Genomic DNA, 22,479 nt, shown 5'->3' with positions numbered 1-22,479 from the left:
CGGTATCGGAGGTTCCATTATGGAACTTAATATGTCTGCAATCTGTTACCTGTACCGGAGGTTCCATCATGGGGCTCAGCATATTTATTCTCTGTTACCCAAATCCGGAGGTTCCTTTATGGAACTGGTTATTCATAACCACTATATGTTCTGCATCTATTCTGTATCTATTCTGTTAGCGTTAATGGATGTACCACATATGATTAAGCATAAACTCTGATTTCTATATATGATCTGAACAATAATATGAATATGAATCTGTTATGAATCTAAATTATGATTTCTCAATCTGTATGGACATTATTCATTAAAATCCTTTACTTCGTTATTATTCACTGGGCTTCCGCTTACTATTTATATTATGTATGTAGGTGAGCAGGCGCGTGACCAGGCCTAAGCTGCTACCTGGAGTTTTGGTGTCAGCCAGCTATCGTACCTCCCGTGGAGGTTCCTTTTTGAGATCTGCCCGAGCTTTTGTGTTTTGGAACTTTTATGCCTCTTAAATGTTTATGTCTGGACTGAACATGTGTTTGAAAGTTTTGTATAAATGGCTAAAGTGACGTAAGGCTGATGCTTTTACAACGTCACATGTACTAGTATAAAGTTTTAAATTCTGTGCCATGTATGTTATCACAGCTTATTGGACCACGTATATTTTGTATATTTGCTTCCGTAGCCCCTAACTATATGATATTCTGTTAAGAGGTCTTTGGTAATCCAAGGATTATTGGCCAGTTACGATGCTAAACCCATAGGGACGGGTTTGGGTTGTGACAGTCTTTTTAACAAACAATGAAGTATTTGACAAATTGTTATGAAACCTCTGAGAGAGAAAAAAAGTTGAAAAGGTGGAATACTAGGCTCGAGGAGCTTGTTTAAAGCCATAAAGAGTTTTCTTGAGTTTGCACACATGAGTAGGATAAGAAGGGTCCACAAATCCCTGAGGTTGAGCCATGAATAGTTCCTCTTCAAGTGAGCCATGGAGAAATGCATTGGAGATATCTAGCTGAGTAATAGGCCAGTTATAATGAAGAGCAATGCAGATGAAGATACGAAATGGTGGGCTGCTTAGCAACAGGACTAAAGGTCTCATAAAAGTCTATCCCCTCATTTTGCAAGTAGCCTTTAGCTACAAATCTGGCCTTGTACCTTGCAATACTACCATCAGAATGACGTTTAATGCAAAAAACCCATTTACAGCCTATTGCCAATTTAGAAAAAGGTAAGGAAACAAGATCCCAGGTACCCTAAACTTGAAGAGCATCATACTCCTTTTGCATAGCTTTAAACCAGACATCAGATTGAAGAGCTTTCTTGACAGTACTAGGTTCAGTAGTAAAAAGCTTAGTAGAGAGATTAGAAACGGATATAGCTTGCAAACAAACAAGAACTCTGGCCTTAAACCGAGTTGTCATAGGATGAGAATTAAGAGAGAGAGAGCAGAGACTAGAGCTACAGGTGACTGTGAGATTGGAGCAGTATGTAGTTGGGAGATAGGTGGAAGATCAATGGTAATAGAATTGATGGGAACAGAAGTGGTACAATAGGGAATATATGGAGAACTAGAAGAAGGAAAGACAGAATTTGGTGAAACATAAGAATTAGAGAGAGTAGGAAGAGAAGAAGATAGAGAAGATAATAAAGACCAAAAGAAAGAATGAATAGAAGAAGGGGAAGAAGTTGAACAAGAAAGAGATGAAGAAGATAACAAAGAAAAGGAAAAACATGACTCATTAAAGAGGACATGCTTGGAGATATAGATTTTACCAGAAATGGGTCAAGACACCTATAACCTTTGATGGTAGGATGATATCCAATGAAGACACAGGACATGGACTTTGGCTGTAGTTTATGAGAAACATATGGCTTAAGCCAACGAAAGCATTAATAACCAAAGACCTTAAAAGAAGAGTAAACAGGCACAAAATAAAATAATGATTCAAATGGGGAAACATTGCCAAGAACAAAACTGGGTATGCTATTAATAAGAAACACAACTGTGGCAATTGCATCAAACCATAAAGACAAAGGTAAAGAAGAATGTTGAGGAAGAGTAATGGCAGTTTCAGCAACATGTTTGTGTTTTCTTTCAACAACACCATTATGAGCCTGTGTATAGGGACAACTAGTTTGATGAATGATGCCTTGAGAAGACAAATAAGAATCCATTCTTTTATTCACAAACTTAGACCCATTATCTATTATCAATTTTGAGTGAAGTGTGAAATTGATTTTCAGCATAGCTTTTGAAATCAAGAAACTTAGCATAAACTTCACTCTTTTAAAGTAAAGGATATATCCAAGTAAATCTAGTGTAATCATCAACAAATAAAACATAGAACCAAAATTTGGCCTTCTCAGTAACAAATGGTCCCCATACATCACTATGAACTAAAGCAAAAGGAGAATTCACAGAAGAATTGGACAATTTGAAAGGCAATCTATGTATTTTGGACATATTACAATCAATGCAAGGCATAGCTTTATTTTTCCCAGAAGAAGAAACAGGTAATGAGGAGCTAAACATTGAAATTTTTCATGAGAAATGTGTCCGAGCCTTTAGTAGATTAGAAGTAGAAAAGCAGGATTGATAAGCATGTGGTGAACAATGAGAAGAAAAACCACTGAACTGATAGAGACTATTGTTATTAACTCCTAAAGCACAAAATAATGGGCATCAAAAATAACAATGCAATTGTGATCTTTGGTCAATTGGTGCATAGAGAGAAGATTAGAGGAAATGAAAGGAACATGGAGAAGATTGTTAAGATGAAAAGAATAAGTAGGAGTAGGTAAAAGACCTTGTCCACTATGATGAATAGGTAAGAAAGTACCATTACCCATAGTGACTTGATCATGTCTTGGATCGGCTTGATACAGAGATAAATTTGCAAGATCATTTGTCATGTGGTTGGTGGCTGCAGAATCAATGTACCACGGCACTCTTGATTCGTATGAAGCTGATTCAGATGCAGGACTACGAGCTGTAGAGGCAATATAGGCTTTAGGAGGACCAGGGCTTGAGGACTGATAGGACTAGGAAGGCTGTGATGCTATAGGTTGAAAATTTGGGTCCATATGGTACCAAAGTCAAAAGTTGAATGACTGAGACCACCACAGATTTGACAGCCTTGAGATGAGGCAGATCTGCCTCTATTTCGATTGTTGAACCTTCCTCGAGATTGCATATATTTGCCTTTTTGTCCTCGATAAGAATTGCGACCTCTAGATTATGAAAAACCACCTCTTCCTGATCCAGAGTGGAAAGATTGAGAATCAAAACCAGAGTGCGGATAATGTTGATTTGATCCTTTAGCTGCCGTGTGGGCAACAATGAGATCATTACTGGTGTTGGAACCTTTTATCTTAGCCTCAATATGAACTGATTCTGAACATAATAATGAACATAGTTCATCCATAGAAATAGCTTCAGATTTGGTGCGAATAGCGATAGTGAATGCATCATATTCACTAGGAAGACCATTCAAAGTCATTAAAACCAAATCCTCATCATCGACTTGTGCAGAGGCTAGTGATAATTGATCTGAAATTTCTTTGATTTTGAAGAGATATTCTTCCATTGATGAGGTTTTCTTAGAGATATTTTGAAGCTTATTTTTCAGTTGGTGAATATGTGATCTAGACAAAGATGTACGCTTTTAAACCGTTTGAAGTCTGGAGTACACGTTTGGATCCTTTTGATCGGTGAAAAATGACATCTTTTTCACTAAAATCACATTGTTTTAGAGCCCAAAAATAAAATTCACATTAGTGTAAAATTTTAAAAATAATTACAAATTAATAATAAATTTTAGTAATATTAATAATTATAATTATAAAAAAAAAATTCATACAAATGTGATAATTTTTTCAAGTTTTCACTAAGGTATTTTTCAAAAAAAATAAAAAAAGAAAAAGAAAAAGAGAAAGAGAACGAGTCATTCTTATCGTTTAGATAGATATAAAATAAAAAGTAATCAAGAACATAAGCCTCATGCAAACTTGCATCCCAATTGCGACTTGAATCTTGCACCAAGCTAATAGTTGGTAGTAATGAAAAATGCTATCCCACTCCACTTGTTTATAGATTTACTTGACAAATTTTAGAATGTATTAATAAATAAGTGGAGTGAAAATAACAATTCTCTTATTATTAAGCACAAAACAGAATGTTTTTCCAGTTGTAGTCATTCTTCTTTTTGTTCCACAAGATTCATAACAACCAGTCTAAAAGAAACATCATTCACATATTTTACATGGAAAGGAACTGTTCCAGCTCCTAGCAAAAAAACAAAAACAAATAGTGACACTAATCTTATTTCAACTCGGTTTGTCAGTTCCAAACTCCTCTGTTATTCATAATAAAAGGCACAACATGAAGCTCCCGAAACTGTTTTTGAGTCTATAGAGAGATCCTCCAATCCGAGTCTCTGTTCTGTCCCATATTTGGTGTAACTATATGCCTCTTCTTAAATCCTGCACAACATTACATTGTTTTATATTAGAGACAAAATAGAAACTACTAGTCAAAACAACATGAATGCTGCAATCAAGTTGTTTATAAGAAGACTGAATGAAAAAATACCGACAAATACTTGCATAATCCAATTAAATGAAATAAAAAAAAGGGGGTCAATTGGTCCAATATCATCTCAATCGAATTCTAATACTAGAATTGCAGATGTAGTCAGTCATAATTCAATAGGTGAAGTCCACTTATTTATTTATTTTTATTACTTTTTAATATTTTTATTTGATTTGGATATTAGCCAGAGCTGCATGCATTTACCATCCATTCACTGATCAATATGACTTACAATGATAACAAACCCACTCTTTGCTGCTATATTGACCAATTTCAGCATATGTAACTTCATTTGGTTTTTTGTGCCTTACCAATAATTTATTGTATAAAAAGACCTAGCAGCTGTGGTGGTCATAGTCTAATTCAGAAATTTATTTATGCAGTTTACTTTGGTAGTTATTAACTCTTTGTATTGCAAGTGCACTAGATTCTAGCAGGAATAAAAATAGTCACAGAAAATGATTTTTATAAATTACCAATCCTAACATCCAAATACCCTTTTTACACTAAAGCGAAAGGATAACTAGCAAAAACAAAGAATTGTTCAACACACACATCTACAGCCTCAACATTCTCCATTTGTGAAAAATAAGTCTAGTATCTTTGTGCAGGCATGCCATATTTGTGTGTTTGGAAGACCAAAAAAGAATTTAGTTTATTTGACAATAAGATACTCGGTAAGAGACACATACCAAGGGAGCTTAAAGGTGTCTTTCCACCCTCCATGTTTAGAGCAGTTTGCAACAATTCTGTCTAACCGTATAATGATCTCAGAAAAAGTTGGTCTGATGACGGGTCCTTGATCCCAACATTCTTCAATCAACCTATGCATGAAGGAAAGTCAACGCAAAAACATTACATGTTTCCTTTAACTTACAATTCATATGACTATAAAGCTATGAAAAACTGCATACCAACACCGAAAAAGAAAAAGAACAAGAACATATAATCTAGTTATAGTAACAAATTGATTTACAACTCTCAACCATTTCATTTACCCAAGTTAGGGGGAAAAGGAAACAAAAAGACCATCCCAATTATTCATATTTCATTTTCTTCTTCCCCCCGGCCATCCTATCCTCTGATGAAGAAGATCAATTTCCTTGAACGGATAGTTCATAAATTGAGTGGGGCAAGTGCCAACTGAGTACCTAACGTTATCTTTCTATGTGGAAAAACTTCAAGAAAAGGTCCATATTTGTAGGAGGTTGACTTCCACCTCGGCCCCAAATTTTATTCATTTCTTTCAGAAAGGTAGAAATCATGGATTTTTAATAAATCTTTTGTCATTACTAAAATCTAAAGCCCCAATAATTACGAATGCCAAGTAAGCAATCCTTTCATGTACAATTTCACTTTCATGTGCGGATCTTGTTATGAGGTTAAGTAACTTCTTTACAAACTAGCAAAACAAACTTGTTAAAACTGTAAATCTTAGTGCCACTTTCATATGTTAAAAAAAACTACAAAATAGAACAGCTTGAAACTACAGCAAATTTGGCAACTTTCTCTCAGGAAATCAACTTACTCTTTCAGATCCGGAGGATAATGTTTAGATTTATTCTTGAATATTGGTCTGTTTCCTTCCAAACACATCAATTTAGCAGCATCTTCTGCAGACCTGGGGTGCAATGGTTGGACTCCTTCGAGAATCTGAACCCAATGGGAAAAGAAATGCACAGGAAGAAACAACTAGTTAACCAATTTGTTCTCAACAGAAATATGTGATTAAATGCCAGTATGCAGTATTCAGGGAAAGAATTCACAAACTGCCAAGATCCCAATAGAGGTTGGGGAAACTTCATAAAGAATAATAATATTTCAACCTCAACTGCAAGTCCAGGTCAATGTGTGTATGTTAGATAGTGTAGCAGTAACATATAAATACTATAATAACATGGGAGTGTCATAATTTCGAGAAGATAAACTACATTCACTGTTGCAAGCATTCAGAAATAAGAAATATTAGGCAACTATTTATGTATGGAAGGAACAAAAGAAAAGAAATATACCTCATAAAGAATAAGACCGAAAGAGTATACATCCACACTTCTGTCAAATATTTCATCTTTATAAACCTCAGGTGCCATGTATAAATCTAAAACAAGAATGAGAAATCAGTAACTATACACACTTTAAGAGTTGCAAAGCAATTGAAACCCAAGGTTTCTTCCAGCCTACTGTACAGTAAAAAATTACACTTTTCACTTATAATATACAGTATAGTGTACAATTCTTACATAAGCTTACCTCCTTAATATGATGTCTTACTTCTATGTATTGTTGAAAAAGGATCATAGTGATTGCATTACTTACTCAAATGTAAGGACCATACTAAAAGTTTACAATGACAAGCCAATCAATCAGATTTATCAAATTCCCAAAAATGCAAATTTCCAAAGAGAAACAAGAAACAATAATTCAACAAATATTTAACAACCCTCAATTTCATAACTTTCACATTTGAATATTGATGCCCCAAAACTAACATTAGCAAATGCTAGATCAAACAATGGCTCCGCCTAAACAAAACAATTTCAGACACTCTCTCTCTCTCTCTCTCTCTCACACACACACACACACAAACAGAGATTTGGACATTTCTTTAAGTTGACAGTTTTGATAACAATGCCTAAAGGCAAGATTTGGTCCAGAGAGAAAGTCTATTTAGACAAAAAAAGTCTAGAAGCTGTTGTATGAGGGACATCCGGTGTGACATAGGTAAATAGATTATGAAGTGCATGAGAACTTACTTGAACGATCAATTTGAGCCTCTGGCTGCAATAGTTTTGCCTTGTCTGGTGATATTTTAGACAATCTTATCAAACCAAATCCAACTACCTTCAACTGACCTCCAGTGTCCAGCAAAATATTTCTGGCACCTTACCAAAATTTCAAATATTAAAAACAGCCCATAATTCTGAAGGAAAAAAAAAAAAACCTTGAATTCACAAATGTACACATCAGAATCAACTCTTGCATTTAGTTGCCATACTTGGGCTTTAAATCACAGTGGATAATTGCGTCTGGTTTACATTCATGAAGATAATTCATGCCCCTGTTAACAAGAATCAAGCAAAGACGTCACAATATAAACAAGATGGAAACTTAAAAAAAAAAATATGTTCAGATGGAATAACAAACATTTCAATAAGTTTTATATGTGAATTATAGAAACTGAAAGGAGCAAAAGGGCAAATACACGTGCGCCGAAAAAGGAAGAAAGAAAGAAAGATTATAATTAAATAAGCAGAAGCATAGAAGAACATTAATTCTAAGAATGACATTCATAATACTTATGATAAATTAATTTAAGCAAAATTGCACATGCCTTGCAATATCAAGAGCATATCTTAGAGCTTTAGATGGAGACACACGCCCTTTCTTTTGAAGATAGCTTCCTATGTCACCCTGAAAAAATCACCATCAAGGAGAGCAATGTTAAACCTGTAGGCATAAATTATATACAAATTCAATATAGTTGATGCACTTTAAACTCTTCTTCTTCTTTTTTTTTTTTTGTTGTGATAAGTATAGACATTTTATTAAAGTGCAGTAATGCACTTTTAACTATAACAATTCCCTCTTATATAGCAAATCAAACTAGCAAGGAAGAAACCATTTCAAAATAAACCCACAGTAACACTAGGACTACAGCAACATATCTAAACTTCCAGAACCTCTGCTGTGAAATGATATACATCAGTGGCGGAGGTATAGAGGGTCCAGGGGGGTCATGTGCCCCCCCTTGGATTTTGGATTTTTTTTTTTTTACAAACATAAAGAAAATATTTTAAATAAAAAAAATTTATAAAAATATTGTTTAGAGTGAAATGTCAATAACATTTTTAAAATTATGAAAACAATAATAGTTGTTTTGATTGAAAATAAAGAAATTACGATACGTCATATTATTGTTTATGAAAATTTTAATATAATGGAGATGTCTATCATTATTGACATACAAACATAATTAATTTCAATAAAGATATGAGATTCATTGGATTGTTAGTTACATTTGATTGACATACGGGGTTCATCCTCTATGTGTTTCTTCACTATTGATTAGTGATATCACATGTCAATGATGGCGTGGTATTACTATTATATTAAATTTTTACTCAAATTTTGTATAAAAAATTATTTTATCATTATATAATTTATTTTAAAACTTACATGCATGATTGTTTTTTTTTTTTTTTAATCTTGTCTTTCTTAAAGTCAATCATAAAAATTTATGTGAAATATTTTTGTATAAATTTTTAATGTACTAATTGATAAGTGCCCATCGGATTTAATTTCTTGATTCCGCCACTGATATACATAATAGCTTCTTCTGCCACACAGATAGGATTAGGGGAGATTTTATTAGTCTCGGGCATCCCATCACAAGACTAATTATAAATTGTGTCTTGACTCTGGCCTCATCTGGTGTTTGACCAGCAAAGGAGGAGACAGTGGATTTTTGGAGGGCAAGTTATCCACCCCGCTTTGCCAACCCGAACACAAGATATATGGGTCCCTATGATTAATAGTCCAAATCCCCCCATTCTTATCCCTGTACCAAATGCAGCCAAAAAAGATTATATATCAAATGAGATCAAAGATTGCTCTAATAATTCATCCTCAACACATCAAATAGGCATATCCTTGAGGCAAATAACATTCTGATAGTTTGGCTGCAAATTTCTTTCCAAATTGAGTACGAGATCTCCTCATTCCTCATCCTGCTCAATGTACCTTGGCCTTGGCATTAGGCTGCATTTTCTTATCTCCATAAACTTATTGATTGTAGGATTTAAAACATACATACACCCACCCACCCACACACACACATGCTTACTTTTGGATGAAACTCTGAAACAATCATCATAGGTATATTTTGGGTAACAGCTCCAACAAACTGAACCACATTAGGATGCCGAACTTTCTCTAACAAAGTTAACTCATGTTTGAAAGCATTTCTGCATAGAAACATATAAGATGCAGTGTTAGAGACATGTAATTAGCCAAATCAGTAAACCAAGCAGCAAGCAATCACTTAAAAAAAAAATTCCCATCAATGATTAGAGAGCAACTTAAAACAGCTCAAGGTTGAACTAAATGCACAAGGATGCCATAGGTCTAGGAAAGGTAAGCACTGACACTCCAAAACAGGCGCAGGTAGTGGTGTCGGACGCGAGAACGCGAGGATACATACCTTTTATTTAATTAATTAATTTTTTTTTAGGGAACACAATGACTAGTGCTTTTGATGGATGTTAGATGTTGAATATTTATTACTTTTTAAGTATCATTGCATTGTATGTTGTGTCAAATCAGGATACTTAATTTTCCAAATTGCATTGGATTTAGTTTCTTTTTCCTTATTTGAGTAATAATTCACTTTTATTTGGTTGTAGTTGCCTATACTAGACTTGTGCACAATACAGAAGTCCGCTCAAAGCCTGCCTGAATAAAAGATTGCCAAAATAGAAGCATCAGAAAAACATAAACTGACTGATTTCCAAAAGGAATATAACTCAAGGTTTAAATGGCAACAAGGGTCTGAGGTGTGTTTTTTCCTATAGCAAATAAGGAAGTTATTAGACTGTACTTTTTCTTACCAAGAATATACTTAAAACAAAGGGGAAATAACCTGACAGTTGATGTCAGGGAAAATAATTACAAAAAGGTGAGAAACATTATAAATAATTAAAATTATAAACCTTTTCATTAATATATAATTAATTGTCACTGATACCACCTGTGTGTGATTGTCCCTAAAACATATATAAATTGACAGGATAACCATTTGATTTAATGGACTCTAGCACATGTATTGTCTTCTTAAAAAAAAAAAAAACAACAACAACCACAAAAGTGTGGAGAAAAGAGGTGCTTATGAATGCATACATGCTTTCAGGGTCTGAATAACTGTCTTTATCAAGTATCTTTACAGCAACTTTTGTGCCATTCCATTTAGCTACTTGATATGTCCCCTGTCAAAAGGTAAGTAGAATATCTATTAACATCCATCCATAGAGAGTTAGCTATTCAAGAACACATCAATAGAACAGATCAATTTTGACAGGAAGTTTGGGGAGAGAAAATAAAAAAACACAGGCGCGCATGTGCACATGCACACACACAAACACACACAGAAAATGAATGATGCAGCCTCATTCTGATAGTAAGACAAAAATTGCAGAGCTGAAGGTTTGAAGGTATAGAAACCTTCAGCCACAATTGAAACAGAATTACAGAAAAATAAATAAATAAATAAGAATGTACAAGAAACTAAACAAGAGTTGCAGCAAACTGAGCAACTTGGATTTAACAATCTTAAGCCATCAAAAGTGCTACCCAAATACATGGCAGAAAATTCATTACGATCAGTTTAGTACTGTTTCATGCATCAATTCAAAAGTCCACAAATATAACAGTCATATTGTGGCCTTCAAGATAATACTGAAATATATAAACATATTTCAGTGTGGCAGTGGTCAGGATTGACAAGTTCATCATTTGGGCCAGTTTGCATAAATAGCCTGTTGACATGGTTCAACAATAATGAAGTTTGGGCCACATTGGCATGTCCAATATAGACCCATCAGGTTGACAAGACTATATAGATTACAGATGGTTTTGGATTAACTCGGAAGGAATTACTGCCTCAAATTATACGTCACCAAGCTACTAAGTTAATGTGTCAAGACAAAATTCTCATCCTAATTATTGGAGATAATATCGAAGTCTATAATGGGAACCATTCCACATTTTCCGTGACAAATACTATAGTCCACAATAACAGGAATACAACTATTCTTGCTAGACCCAAGTCATATAGTTATAATAAGTTGTTTGCTCTTCACCAGGTACCACAAAGTTCCTTTTCCACTATAGGTTCTTTCTAAATGTCCGTGATTCACACAACTTAGTATAAACGCAGCATTTTCAAATGTCCTACAAAAATAAATAATGACTGTGTATGACAAATTAGAGGCCCGATGGATAATTACCAAAAATAGGAGATAAAATCCATTCACTAAGGCCTCGTTTGGGAACAGGCTAATTTGGTAACTTTTTGGCTATTTGGCTAAAAAGGTAGGTAAAAAAAACTTGTATGTTTGGGATGACTTTTTGGCTAATTACGAAAAGATGTGCAAAAAGTAGAGAGAAAAGAGAATCTTTGACTTTTTGGTATGGGTAGTTAGCTTTTTGGCTAATTTAGTAACTTTTTGACTAATTGGCTAAAATAGCCTCTTGCCAAACGAGGCCTAAGACAACTGCCTAGAGGTTCCAATACAAAACACAAGCTTTCAACATATCTATCGAAATTCAAAGTCCATACAGCAACTCAAGAAGAAAGACTCAAACATTGCAACCCTTTCAATAACTATGATTGATAACACCTCTTAACAACTTCAGATTTACACAGCTAAATATTTCGGGATTAAAAATGTTAAAAATTATAAATTAATAAAAAAAATCACAGGTTCAAACCATTTGACAAGAAAGTTGAAAGAGAAATTGAGAGAGTTGAGAGAGTAATATTGAAAGAGGCTTCTGTATTATTAACACTCTGATTACAAATCAAATGGAGGCTCCGTTATATAGGAGAGCTGAATACAAACAGCATTATGATCTACATCACTAAAATAAGAAAAAGGCACAAGTGGGCGGCCGAAAGAGGCGACAAGCCGAAAGCATATTACATATTATATTATATACTAATTACAGACTATATTATATTATATACGAAAGCAAGCTGTCTGTATAGTAGAGTATAATATTATATACATAAGTATATGAATATGTTAATATATATGTTATATGTTATACCTATGTTAATATATTAACAGCCCCCCGCAAACTCAAGGAGGAGCAACCAACTGGAGTTTGGAGACAAGTTCAACGAAGCGGCCAGGAGAATGAGCTTTGGTGAAGATATCAGCAGGTTGATCAGTAGAGGAGATGGGAAGGAGATGGACAGTACCACGAGTAACGTGTTGACGAATAAAATGACAGTCAATCTCAATGTGCTTGGTGCGATCATGAAAAACATCATTGTGAGCTATTTGAAGAGCACTGTGATTGTCACAAAAGAGAGGAGTAGCACCAGAGGGGGAAACACCCAAGTCAGCAAGAAGCCAACGAAGCCAGAGCAGTTCCTGAGTAGTATCAGCAAGAGCACGATATTCGGCCTCGGTACTGGAGCGAGCAGTAAGAGATTGTTTCTTGCTGCGCCAAGAAATAAGAGAATCACCCAAGAAAAAACAGAACCCGGTAGTAGAGCGTCGGTCAGTAGGGTCCCCAGCCCAATCAGCATCGGAAAAAGCACGAAGCTGGAGAGAGGACCGGGCGGAATAATGAAGTCCATGAAACAAGGTACCTTTGAGATAGCGAAGGATACGGACTAAGGCAGCATAGTGAGGGGTACGAGGAGCTGACATAAACTGGCTGACAATATGAACGGCATAGGCAATATCAGGACGAGTTACAGTGAGATAGACAAGGCTGCCAACCAGCTGACGATATAAGGTAGCATCAGAGAGAAGAGTGCCATCAAGAGGTGTAAGACGACTCTGAGGCTCCAGAGGAGTGGAGGCAGTCTTGCAATCCGTAAGACCAGCACGGGTGAGAAGATCAGAGGTATACTTAGCCTGAGAGAGAAAAGACCCCGTGGAATCATGGAAGATTTCAAGACCCAAGAAATAGCTGAGAGGACCAAGATCTTTCATCTCGAAATGATGGCTAAGAAACTGTTTAAGACATACAATACCATCAAGATCGTCACCGGTGATAATCATATCATCCACATAAAGGAGAAGCAAGGTGGTCCCTTGAGCAGTGTTGCGGATAAAAAGAGCAGTATCATAAGAACTGGAGGTGAAACCACAGTCATGAATAGTGGAGCTGAACTTGGCAAACCAAGCGCGCGGAGCTTGTTTGAGACCATACAGAGCACGCTGAAGTTTGCAGACTTTATGAGGGGGATAAGTAGACCCAGGGGGAGGTTGCATGTAGACCTCCTCAAGAAGAACCCCATTAAGGAAAGCATTTTTCACGTCCATTTGATAAAGATCCCAGTGTCGGGAGGTAGCAACCGCAATCAGGCTGCGAACAGAGGTGAGACGAGCAACAGGAGCAAACGTCTCTTCATAGTCAATACCATACTCTTGGTTGAAGCCTTTTGCAACAAGGCGGGCTTTGTAGCGCTCAATAGATCCATCAGAACAAGTTTTGATTTTGTAGACCCATTTGCAACCAATGGCAGTCTTGCCAGGAGGAAGATCAACAATGTCCCAAGTGTGAGTTTTGTCTAAAGCCTGCAATTCATCAGTCATAGCTTGCTGCCAAAGAGGATTAGAGCGAGCCTCACGATAGGAGGTCGGTTCATAAGTGGAAAAAGCAGTAGAACCAACAATAAAGTCACGAAGACGAGTAGAAGGTTGGGTTACCCGGTGTGGTCGAGTAGAGGGAGGAGGAGCCAGAGGGAGAGACGCACCAGGAGAGGAGGATCCCGAGGAAGCAAGAGCAGGACCATCAGAGTGAGCAGGGGCATGGGACAGACCAGAAGGCAAGACAGTCTCGAGAGAGGCCGGTAGGGGTGGTGGAGAGGTTGGCAAGGGCGAGGGAGGAAGGTCATCAGAGAACAGATCCATGGAAGGGTCAGTAAAAAACAGAGAGGGTGAGGGAACGGACAAACGGAAGAGAGAGAGAGAGGAAAACATTTTGTGTTCCCAAAAGACTACATGACGAGAGATACGGAGGCGCTGGGAGAGAGGATCCCAACAACGATACCCTTTGTGTTCAATACCATACCCTAAGAAGCAACAAAGGCGAGAACGTGGTTCAAGTTTGGTACGTTCATGAGGTTGGAGAAGAACAAAACAGGCAGATCCAAAGACCCTAAGGGTGGTGTAAGGGGGACGGGTGCCATGCAGACGTTCATAAGGAGTGTGATTATGAATGACAGGTGTAGGGATACAATTGATAGTGTAAGCAGCAGTGAGAGCTGCCTCACCCCAAAAATGTTCCGGACAAGAGGAAGACAGAAGGAGAGCGCGAGTGGTGTCAAGGATGTGTCGATGTTTCCGTTCAGCACGTCCATTTTGTTGAGACGTACCGGGACAGGAACGATGAGGTTGAGTACCATGATTCTGAAGAAAGGAAAGAAAGTCAAAATCTTTATATTCCATGGCATTGTCGGAGCGAAAAATCTTAATATTTTTAGAAAATTGAGTTTTAACCATTGTAGCAAAATTGTAATAAAGTTGTTTGAGCTCAGAGCGATTTTTCATAAGAAATAACCAGGTAAAACGGGAAAAATCATCTATAAAAACAACAAAATAGCGTGCACCTCCCATAGTAGGAGTAGGAGAAGGTCCCCAAATATCAGAATGAATGAGATCAAATGGTGCAAGAGAACCAGAGTCACTTTTATTAAACGACAAAGCAGGTTGTTTGGCAAGTTGACAGGACACACAATCTAAAACATCAGAACTTACATGACCTAAATGACCACTGGAAATTAGAGATTTTAAACGACCAACAGAAAGATGGCCTAAACGATAATGCCAAAGCTGAAAAGGAGATAAAGGAGGAGCAGTGGTAGCAGTGGTAGTAGTAGGAGCTGTGATCTGAGAGGAATCTGGAACATGAAGATGGATGAGTTCGTAGAGACGTCCATGCTTACGGCCTATCCCAATAGTTTGCCCCGTCCGAGGGTCCTGCACCAAACAACCAGTACGGGAAAAGGTAACAGTTAGACCATGCTCACATAATTGACTAATGGAGATAAGATTTAAAGTAAGAGCAGGCATAAGATAGACATGGGATAAAGATAAGTGAGAGGTTGAAACAGAACCAACATGACTGACAGACAGAAGAGACCCATCAGCAGTATGGATAGAAGGAACATGAGGAGGAGAAGATAGAGGAGTAAAAATAGTAGGGTCAAAGGTCATGTGATTACAACAAGCGGAATCAAAATACCAAGAAGTGTTACCTGCGGTGACAGATAAAGCAGTAGATGGAGGTGTACCGGAATGCTGCCAAAAATGTTGAAACATGGCTGCGACATCGGTTTGAGAGAAGACTGGAGTGGAAGGGTCTATAGGGACAGAGGAAGGTAAATCCTCGGAGGCAGCAGCAGCAGTGCGTTGAGCAGGTTTAGACGGAGTCCCAGAACGGTGAGAGTGGCTGCGAGAAAAATTCCCGGTGGAAGGACCATTGCGAGAGGCACGGGCGGGATTGCGAAAGCAATCTTGCTGGAGATGACCAGGGCCAGTCTTGTTGCAAAACCGACAAAGACGAACTGGACAATGAACCAGAAGATGAGTCGATGGAAGATTGCGGTTGTGACAGTAATTGCAGGTATTGGACCTCTGTGGTGAAGGTGAGGAAGGAGAACTTCGAATCTGGGGAGTGGCAAGAACAGAGTCCACAGGGTGCGGATGGAGAGTACCAAATCTAGTTTCCTCGGACAACAGTTCTGAAATTGCTTGCTCAAGTGTAGGTAAAGGAGTTCGATGAAGGAGAGATGCGCGTACTGGCTCAAAGCGAGGAGTGAGAGCCATGAGAAACTGAACCAAGCGCTGTTGGTCACGGTAAGTAGTAAACAAGGTAGCATCCTTAGTACAGTCCCATGTAGGTTCAGAAAGAGCGAGTTGATCCCAAGCATAATACATTTGGGAGAGAAAATCATTAATGGTTTGAGTGGTTTCTTGGCGCATACCGTGAAGATGACTCAGAAGCTGATATTGGTGAGCAAGGCCAGTAGTCTGATAGCGTTCGTGTAAAAAATCCCAGATGGCTTTGGCAGGAGAGGAAGCAGAGTCAAGTTGGAACCGACCAAACTGAAGGCTGATAGATGTAATAGAAGTATTGCGAAACCAAGTGATGATCTGATAGTTTTTACTATCCCAATCTTCCAGTCGGTCAATATATTTGGCAGTGGAGTCTGTGGCAGCGGAATCTGTGTGCTCGGGAACGGGTTTGCATACATCCCCAGTAATGATGCGCCAAAGTTTCTTTCCTTTCAGGAAGCCAGACATAGCTTGTGCCCATAGGACATAATTAGTCCCGTCAAGAATAGCGGAAATAGGGTGGGTAGTGGAGTCTAGGCGATCCATGAGAGAAAAATAGCACAAATGAGGTAGAATTTGAAAAAACTGAGGTTACCAGTGAATTCAGAAGGTCGAAATTAGTCAGAAAAGGAGTGAACTGACCAAAAATATGACCAGAAAGACCGAAAATGGAAAAGTCAACAAAGCTGGTCAAACAGGGCTGATGCGCGGCGCACGTTAGCAGAGAGTGGCGCGGCGCACGTTAGCAGGCGACAGGCACAAGGCGCACGGAAGCAGCTAGGGCTGACGTCGGCTGACGTCAGAAACACGCGGCGCACGTTAGCAGATGAGGCCGGGGTGCACGATAGCACTGGACAGTGTAGGAGCGCGTAGAGCGCGTCTGAACCGAGTGAGCGCGTGGCCTAATTTTCTGGCGGCGCGTGGAGGCGCGTGCGGCGGCAGATGATGATGAATCTGGTGGCGTTGGCTTCGTCGTGAAGAGACGAAGGTGATGGTACTGTCCAATCTGTGTATTAGGTAAGGACGAGGTACGCAGTAGTGATGCAGAGACTTAGGACACACACCTGGGCTCTGATACCATGAAAGAGAAATTGAGAGAGTTGAGAGAGTAATATTGAAAGAGGCTTCTGTATTATTAACACTCTGATTACAAATCAAATGGAGGCTCCGTTATATAGGAGAGCTGAATACAAACAGCATTATGATCTACATCACTAAAATAAGAAAAAGGCACAAGTGGGCGGCCGAAAGAGGCGACAAGCCGAAAGCATATTACATATTATATTATATACTAATTACAGACTATATTATATTATATACGAAAGCAAGCTGTCTGTATAGTAGAGTATAATATTATATACATAAGTATATGAATATGTTAATATATATGTTATATGTTATACCTATGTTAATATATTAACAAAAGTAATAAAAAAAATGTTGGCCCATGACATGCAAAAAAAAAAAACTAATATCAGCAGAATGTTTCCCATAAGAATTGAATGATATCTTGATGAAAAATGCACATTTAAAAGGAATGGCCCAAGTTCAGCAATCTTCCCGGGGAAAGAGCGCTATTGATTGGGGGAGAGTAGGTTTTGAATGAGGAAGCTTGAACATTTCACTACTTTTCCAGATCCAGATGAAAGGGGGGGTTGCCGAAACAGAATTACCAAGAAAACATTTTAAATCTTTGATATTGAATCATACATGAGTTCAATCAATTGCACTAATCCACTTATAACGAAGGAGATAAAGAACATACCTTTGTGATACCATCACTTTTGCGAACTTGAAGCTCTAGTGGATTGAGCTCGTACTCTGGAACTTCTCGAGGATTTGCAACAGTCATCGGTGTCTTTCTGATTTTCTATGAATATGAAAAACATTTGCATGTAAATTCACAAAATTTGAGCCTTTTCAATCTTAAACATTAATTATTTCACAAGTACCGGTATTTTGGCTCCACGGGCCTTCAAAATATTATAAACGTCTACATTTCCATAGTATTTTGCATCAGCAGCTGCCTGACAAAACAAAAACACATATAAATTGACCATATTTGGCAGATAAGCAGTACAAGTTACATATACACGGATGGGTATGGCTACAAACTTTGGGAGGAGTTGAGATCCTCACCTTGTACCCTCTCTTTACCGCCCTACTTGCAATGATGAAAATACACTTTAACTCGATCCAATGATTTAGATTTGGGGAGAAAAATAAATGTAAATTTGTTTTATTATTTTTTTTATTTTTAAATAGTCAAATCTAAATTATTGAATTAACCCAAAATAAATCTCCACCGTTACAAATAGAGAAGCGGGAGAGAGCTCAAGGAGGATCTCAACTCACTTTGGTAGTCCTGCGGTTATGTAGTGGCCCGTGAATTTGGAATAGAGTGAATGGATCAATAAATCATAAGTAGAATCTCAGGGCTTTACTATATATAGCTAAATAGCATCTTGACAATCTATAGAAAGCAAAAGGCGGATATTGTTTGGCTGGATATAAAATAAACGATATAATATGATGTGAAATTTAATCAAGATATATAATAAATTGGATATAGATATTAGATAATATATCCTCTAATTCATATTTATTGACTTGATATATAAGATTGAATATATATTATCTATATTTATTTTAGAAAATATATTGTGAGATATAAATAAGTAATTTCCAAAATTGCACCCATAATATTATATTGTATTAAATTCAAAATTTATATTAAATTATACTATATTAAATTCAATTCAATAATATTATATTATATTCAATTCAAAATTTGTATTAAATAATATTATATTAAATTAAATTAAATTCAATAATATTTATATTAAATTAAATTCAATAATATTATATTATATTAAATTCAATAATATTAAATTAAATTCAATAATTATTTTATATTAAATTTAAAATTTATATTAAATTATATTATATTAAATTCAAAATTTTATATTAAATTATATTAAATTAAATTAAATTAAATTCAATAATATTTATATTAAATTAAATTCAATAATTATATTATATTAAATTCAAAATTTTATATTAAATTATATTATATTAAATTAAATTCAATAATATTATATTATATTAAATTAAATTCAATAGTATTTATATTATATTAAATTAAATTCAATAATTATGTTATATTATATTCAAAAAATATATTAAATTATATTATGTTAGATAGACAAAAGGGTAAATTGGACTTTTTAAATCATATCCCAACCAAGGGGATATGATATAATGGGGGGTATTGGATATCCTCCACTTTTGGGGGATATACAATCTCATGGGATATTATATACTCTTTGAAAAAAAATTGCAAACATGGAATATATAGATCCCACAGGATATAATATTCAATCCCACCCTTTATATCCTACAATCAAATCCAATCCCACCTTTTATATTCTGCAATCAAACAGGGCCTTAGGGCTTTTCATTTATATAGCAAGCCCTCACATTTTTAGAGGGATAGTGTAGGATAATCAGAATAACCTCAAATATCTTCCTCAAACGGACTGAGTACAGAGCAAGGCCCCGTTTGTTTTGGGCTATAGGGAGGGTATTGAGACTAGTAATATCAAGGTATTACTAAAACCCCTTTGTTTGTAGAGAAAGCCTTGGGACTATTAGTCCCTTGGTATTGCTAATACCCTTGGAAGGGGGATTGGTAAGGAGGAGGTAGAGATGGTATTAGAAAATAGTGAGGGGATTAGAAATTTTTTTATTTTTTATATATTGGGAATTTTTTTTTAAATATAATATTTAATTTTTTATATTTTTTTATTTGTTTTATTATTTTATATAAAAAAAATTTAACAATTTCTCACTACTAATCCCCTCACTATCAATCCCCTCACTACTAATCCCCTCACTATCAATCCACTCACTACTAATTCCCTCACTATCAATCCCCTCATTAATAATTCCCTCACTATTAATCCCCTCACTATCAATTCCCTCTATTCTATCTCCTAAAACAAACGGGGCCTAATAGTCATGGTAATACTTATCCCCTTTTATCCCATGGTTTTCTATCCAAATAAAATAAAATAAAATAAATAATAATAATAAAGGTGAAGAGACTGGACCCTTAAGCTGTGTTTGGTGTATGTTTGTAGAGTAGTTTTTAAGATAAAATGTACAAAAACTTGTTTGATTTGTCTTTTTTTAAAAATGATTTTCAAAAATTGTTTTGGAAAGAGAGTTTTAAAAAAAGTGATTGATTTGATGTGTATGAGAGAAAGAATAATTTTAGAAAGTAGGCAATCAAATAAAATTTTGAATTTTTTTTAAAAAAAATTTGTTTAATTTGATTACTCTTACAAATTTATTTGTAAAGCATTTTTCTCAATATTTTTTCTGAAAAACAAACCAAACAAACCCCAAGACTCCGATTGGAGTGCTGGGTGAGTAGAAAAGAAATGAATGCGGTCTCAAATGATAAATTAAATGAAGGAAAATGATTGGTGGCCCTAAAAAATTTGCCCCTAATGTCCCTAATTTCCATTTTTAGAAACTGTTTTCTTTTTTTCTTTCTTTTTTCCTTTTTTTTTTTTTTTTTTTACCTAAAGTGGAAATTTCGGGGCATTCGAGCCCCGAAATTCGGGCCCTCAAGCAGCGCCGTTAAATGAAATACTATGATTGAATGAAAGGAAAAAAACAAAAAGCAAAGTATACAATTGAGATTTATTTATTTATATTTTAATAAAAAATTTAAATATTATAAAAAATTTATAACCAATCAACTTATTATTTTTCATAATTTCTCACAATCTATAATCCAAATAATTATTTTTCATCATTTCTTTATTACCTTATAACCGGGAAAAATTGGGAAAATTACCTGCCGAGATACCTTCAAAAATTAATTATAAAGTCCTGATAAAGTTTATGATTTTACTTTTTAATATTAAAAAATTTACCACTAATTTAGAAATATTTTTCTAAATATGCACATGTGAAATTACCAAAAAAAATTATAATTCTCTTTATTTAGTATCCAAATTACTCAATCCAAACAGAGAGTTAAGAATACGTAAAGCATGACTTAACAAAAACAAAATGACAAGAATGTACCGTGCTGCCCCACCGATCACGGGCATCGATATTGGCCTTTCGACTAAGCAAGAGCTTCACAACCTCTACGTGGCCTTCGCAAGCCGCAATGTGCAAAGCCGTCCGCCCATCCAAATCGATGCTATTTACATCAATGCCTTCGTCCAGCAAATCCTGAACTCCCTTCACTTCACCCCTAGACGCCATGAACAACAACTGCATCGTCGAGTCCAGGTTTTCCGGCACGGACAGCTCGTCCTGCGAGGCGTTCCGGCGAATCGGATCGAGCGAGGACTGGCGTCCAAAGCTGAACCGCAAGTTGTTGCGGCGCGGATCGAGAGAATTCTGCCTATTGAAGCTGAACCTACCACTCTTTCTCATCGAACCTGTCGAGAATTGGCGGGAAATCCCCCGCCTCAATTGAGCAGCCATCTCCATTCCCTCTCTCTCTCTCTCTCTAAAGAAAACCTAGTTTTCCAAATCAATTAGCTCAGAATTCAAAAGTTTTAATGTTTCAACAAACTACACAAGGACCGCGAGATGAATCAAAAGCCACAATATCGAAATCGGAATTCGAAATGCATATAAAATCGAATTGATTGTGTGAAAATGATGATGATGATGATGATCCAGAGGAGAGCTCGATCGAGAGCTTTACGAAGCTCTCGATTTTCGAGCGGTGACGAGGTGAAAGGTAGATAGAATTGAAAGAAAGACAGAGAGAGAAGAGAAAGGAGATATCAGAGATCCAAATGAGACGCCGAGAGAGAAAGATTTAGAGAGAGAAATCAGGGAGACAATTGGGTTGAATGAATGCAGATAAATGAAGGAATGGGTCTGAATGAAACAGCTGTTTTCTTCTTCATTTTTTTGTCGTTGTTTTTTGTCTTTGGTTTTAGGTGTTTTTGGCGTTCCACATAATTCTCCGGGAAAGCAGTTAGTATATTTTTATAGTGCACTGAAACGCGGCAAAAGTTTATCTCCTGTTGGAAATCGTACAGTTCGTTCGGTGTGGTTGGTGAGAATTATGAAGCATCTTATAACTTAGGAGTTGTTTGTGATTATTTAAATAAATTTATTTTTTTAATTTTTTTATAAAAAATATTAAAAAAATAAAAAAGTGATGCGATTAATTAATATATATATATATATATATATAGTGTATTAATATAAGTTATCCCAATTAATCCCTTATTTTAATATAAAAATTTGTGTCAAACTGTTTAGTATATCTTCTATTTA

The 22,479-nt window shown here is 36.1% G+C and overlaps 1 protein-coding gene across 3 annotated transcripts; it reads right to left on the bottom strand.

The window, feature by feature from the left end:
* Positions 1-4,130: 4,130 nt before the first annotated feature.
* On the bottom strand, positions 4,131-22,351 carry LOC114272707 (integrin-linked protein kinase 1-like). Of its 3 annotated transcripts, XR_014333146.1 has the most exons (13): positions 21,259-22,351; positions 18,111-18,185; positions 17,924-18,028; positions 10,481-10,566; positions 9,429-9,549; positions 7,917-7,996; positions 7,581-7,643; positions 7,339-7,460; positions 6,598-6,683; positions 6,356-6,416; positions 6,114-6,238; positions 5,278-5,409; positions 4,131-4,476 (listed from the first exon to the last, which is right to left on the bottom strand). XR_014333146.1 is itself a non-coding variant. In XM_028214420.2 (12 exons), the coding sequence occupies exons 1-12, from the start codon at positions 21,673-21,675 to the stop codon at positions 4,470-4,472; spliced, it is 1,419 nt and encodes a 472-aa protein (XP_028070221.2). In that variant the 5' UTR covers positions 21,676-22,351; the 3' UTR covers positions 4,131-4,469. The 3 variants fall into 3 exon arrangements, 1 of the variants encoding a protein (XP_028070221.2); XR_014333145.1 differs by having other exon boundaries at positions 6,114-6,416; XM_028214420.2 differs by lacking the exon at positions 6,356-6,416.
* Between the last annotated feature and the right edge of the window lie 128 nt (positions 22,352-22,479).

The sequence above is a fragment of the Camellia sinensis genome, chromosome 6 (assembly GCF_055761805.1).
Source record: "Camellia sinensis isolate YWXY chromosome 6, ASM5576180v1, whole genome shotgun sequence".
NCBI lineage: Eukaryota > Viridiplantae > Streptophyta > Magnoliopsida > Ericales > Theaceae > Camellia > Camellia sinensis.
This window is presented reverse-complemented; position numbering and strand designations above follow the sequence as displayed.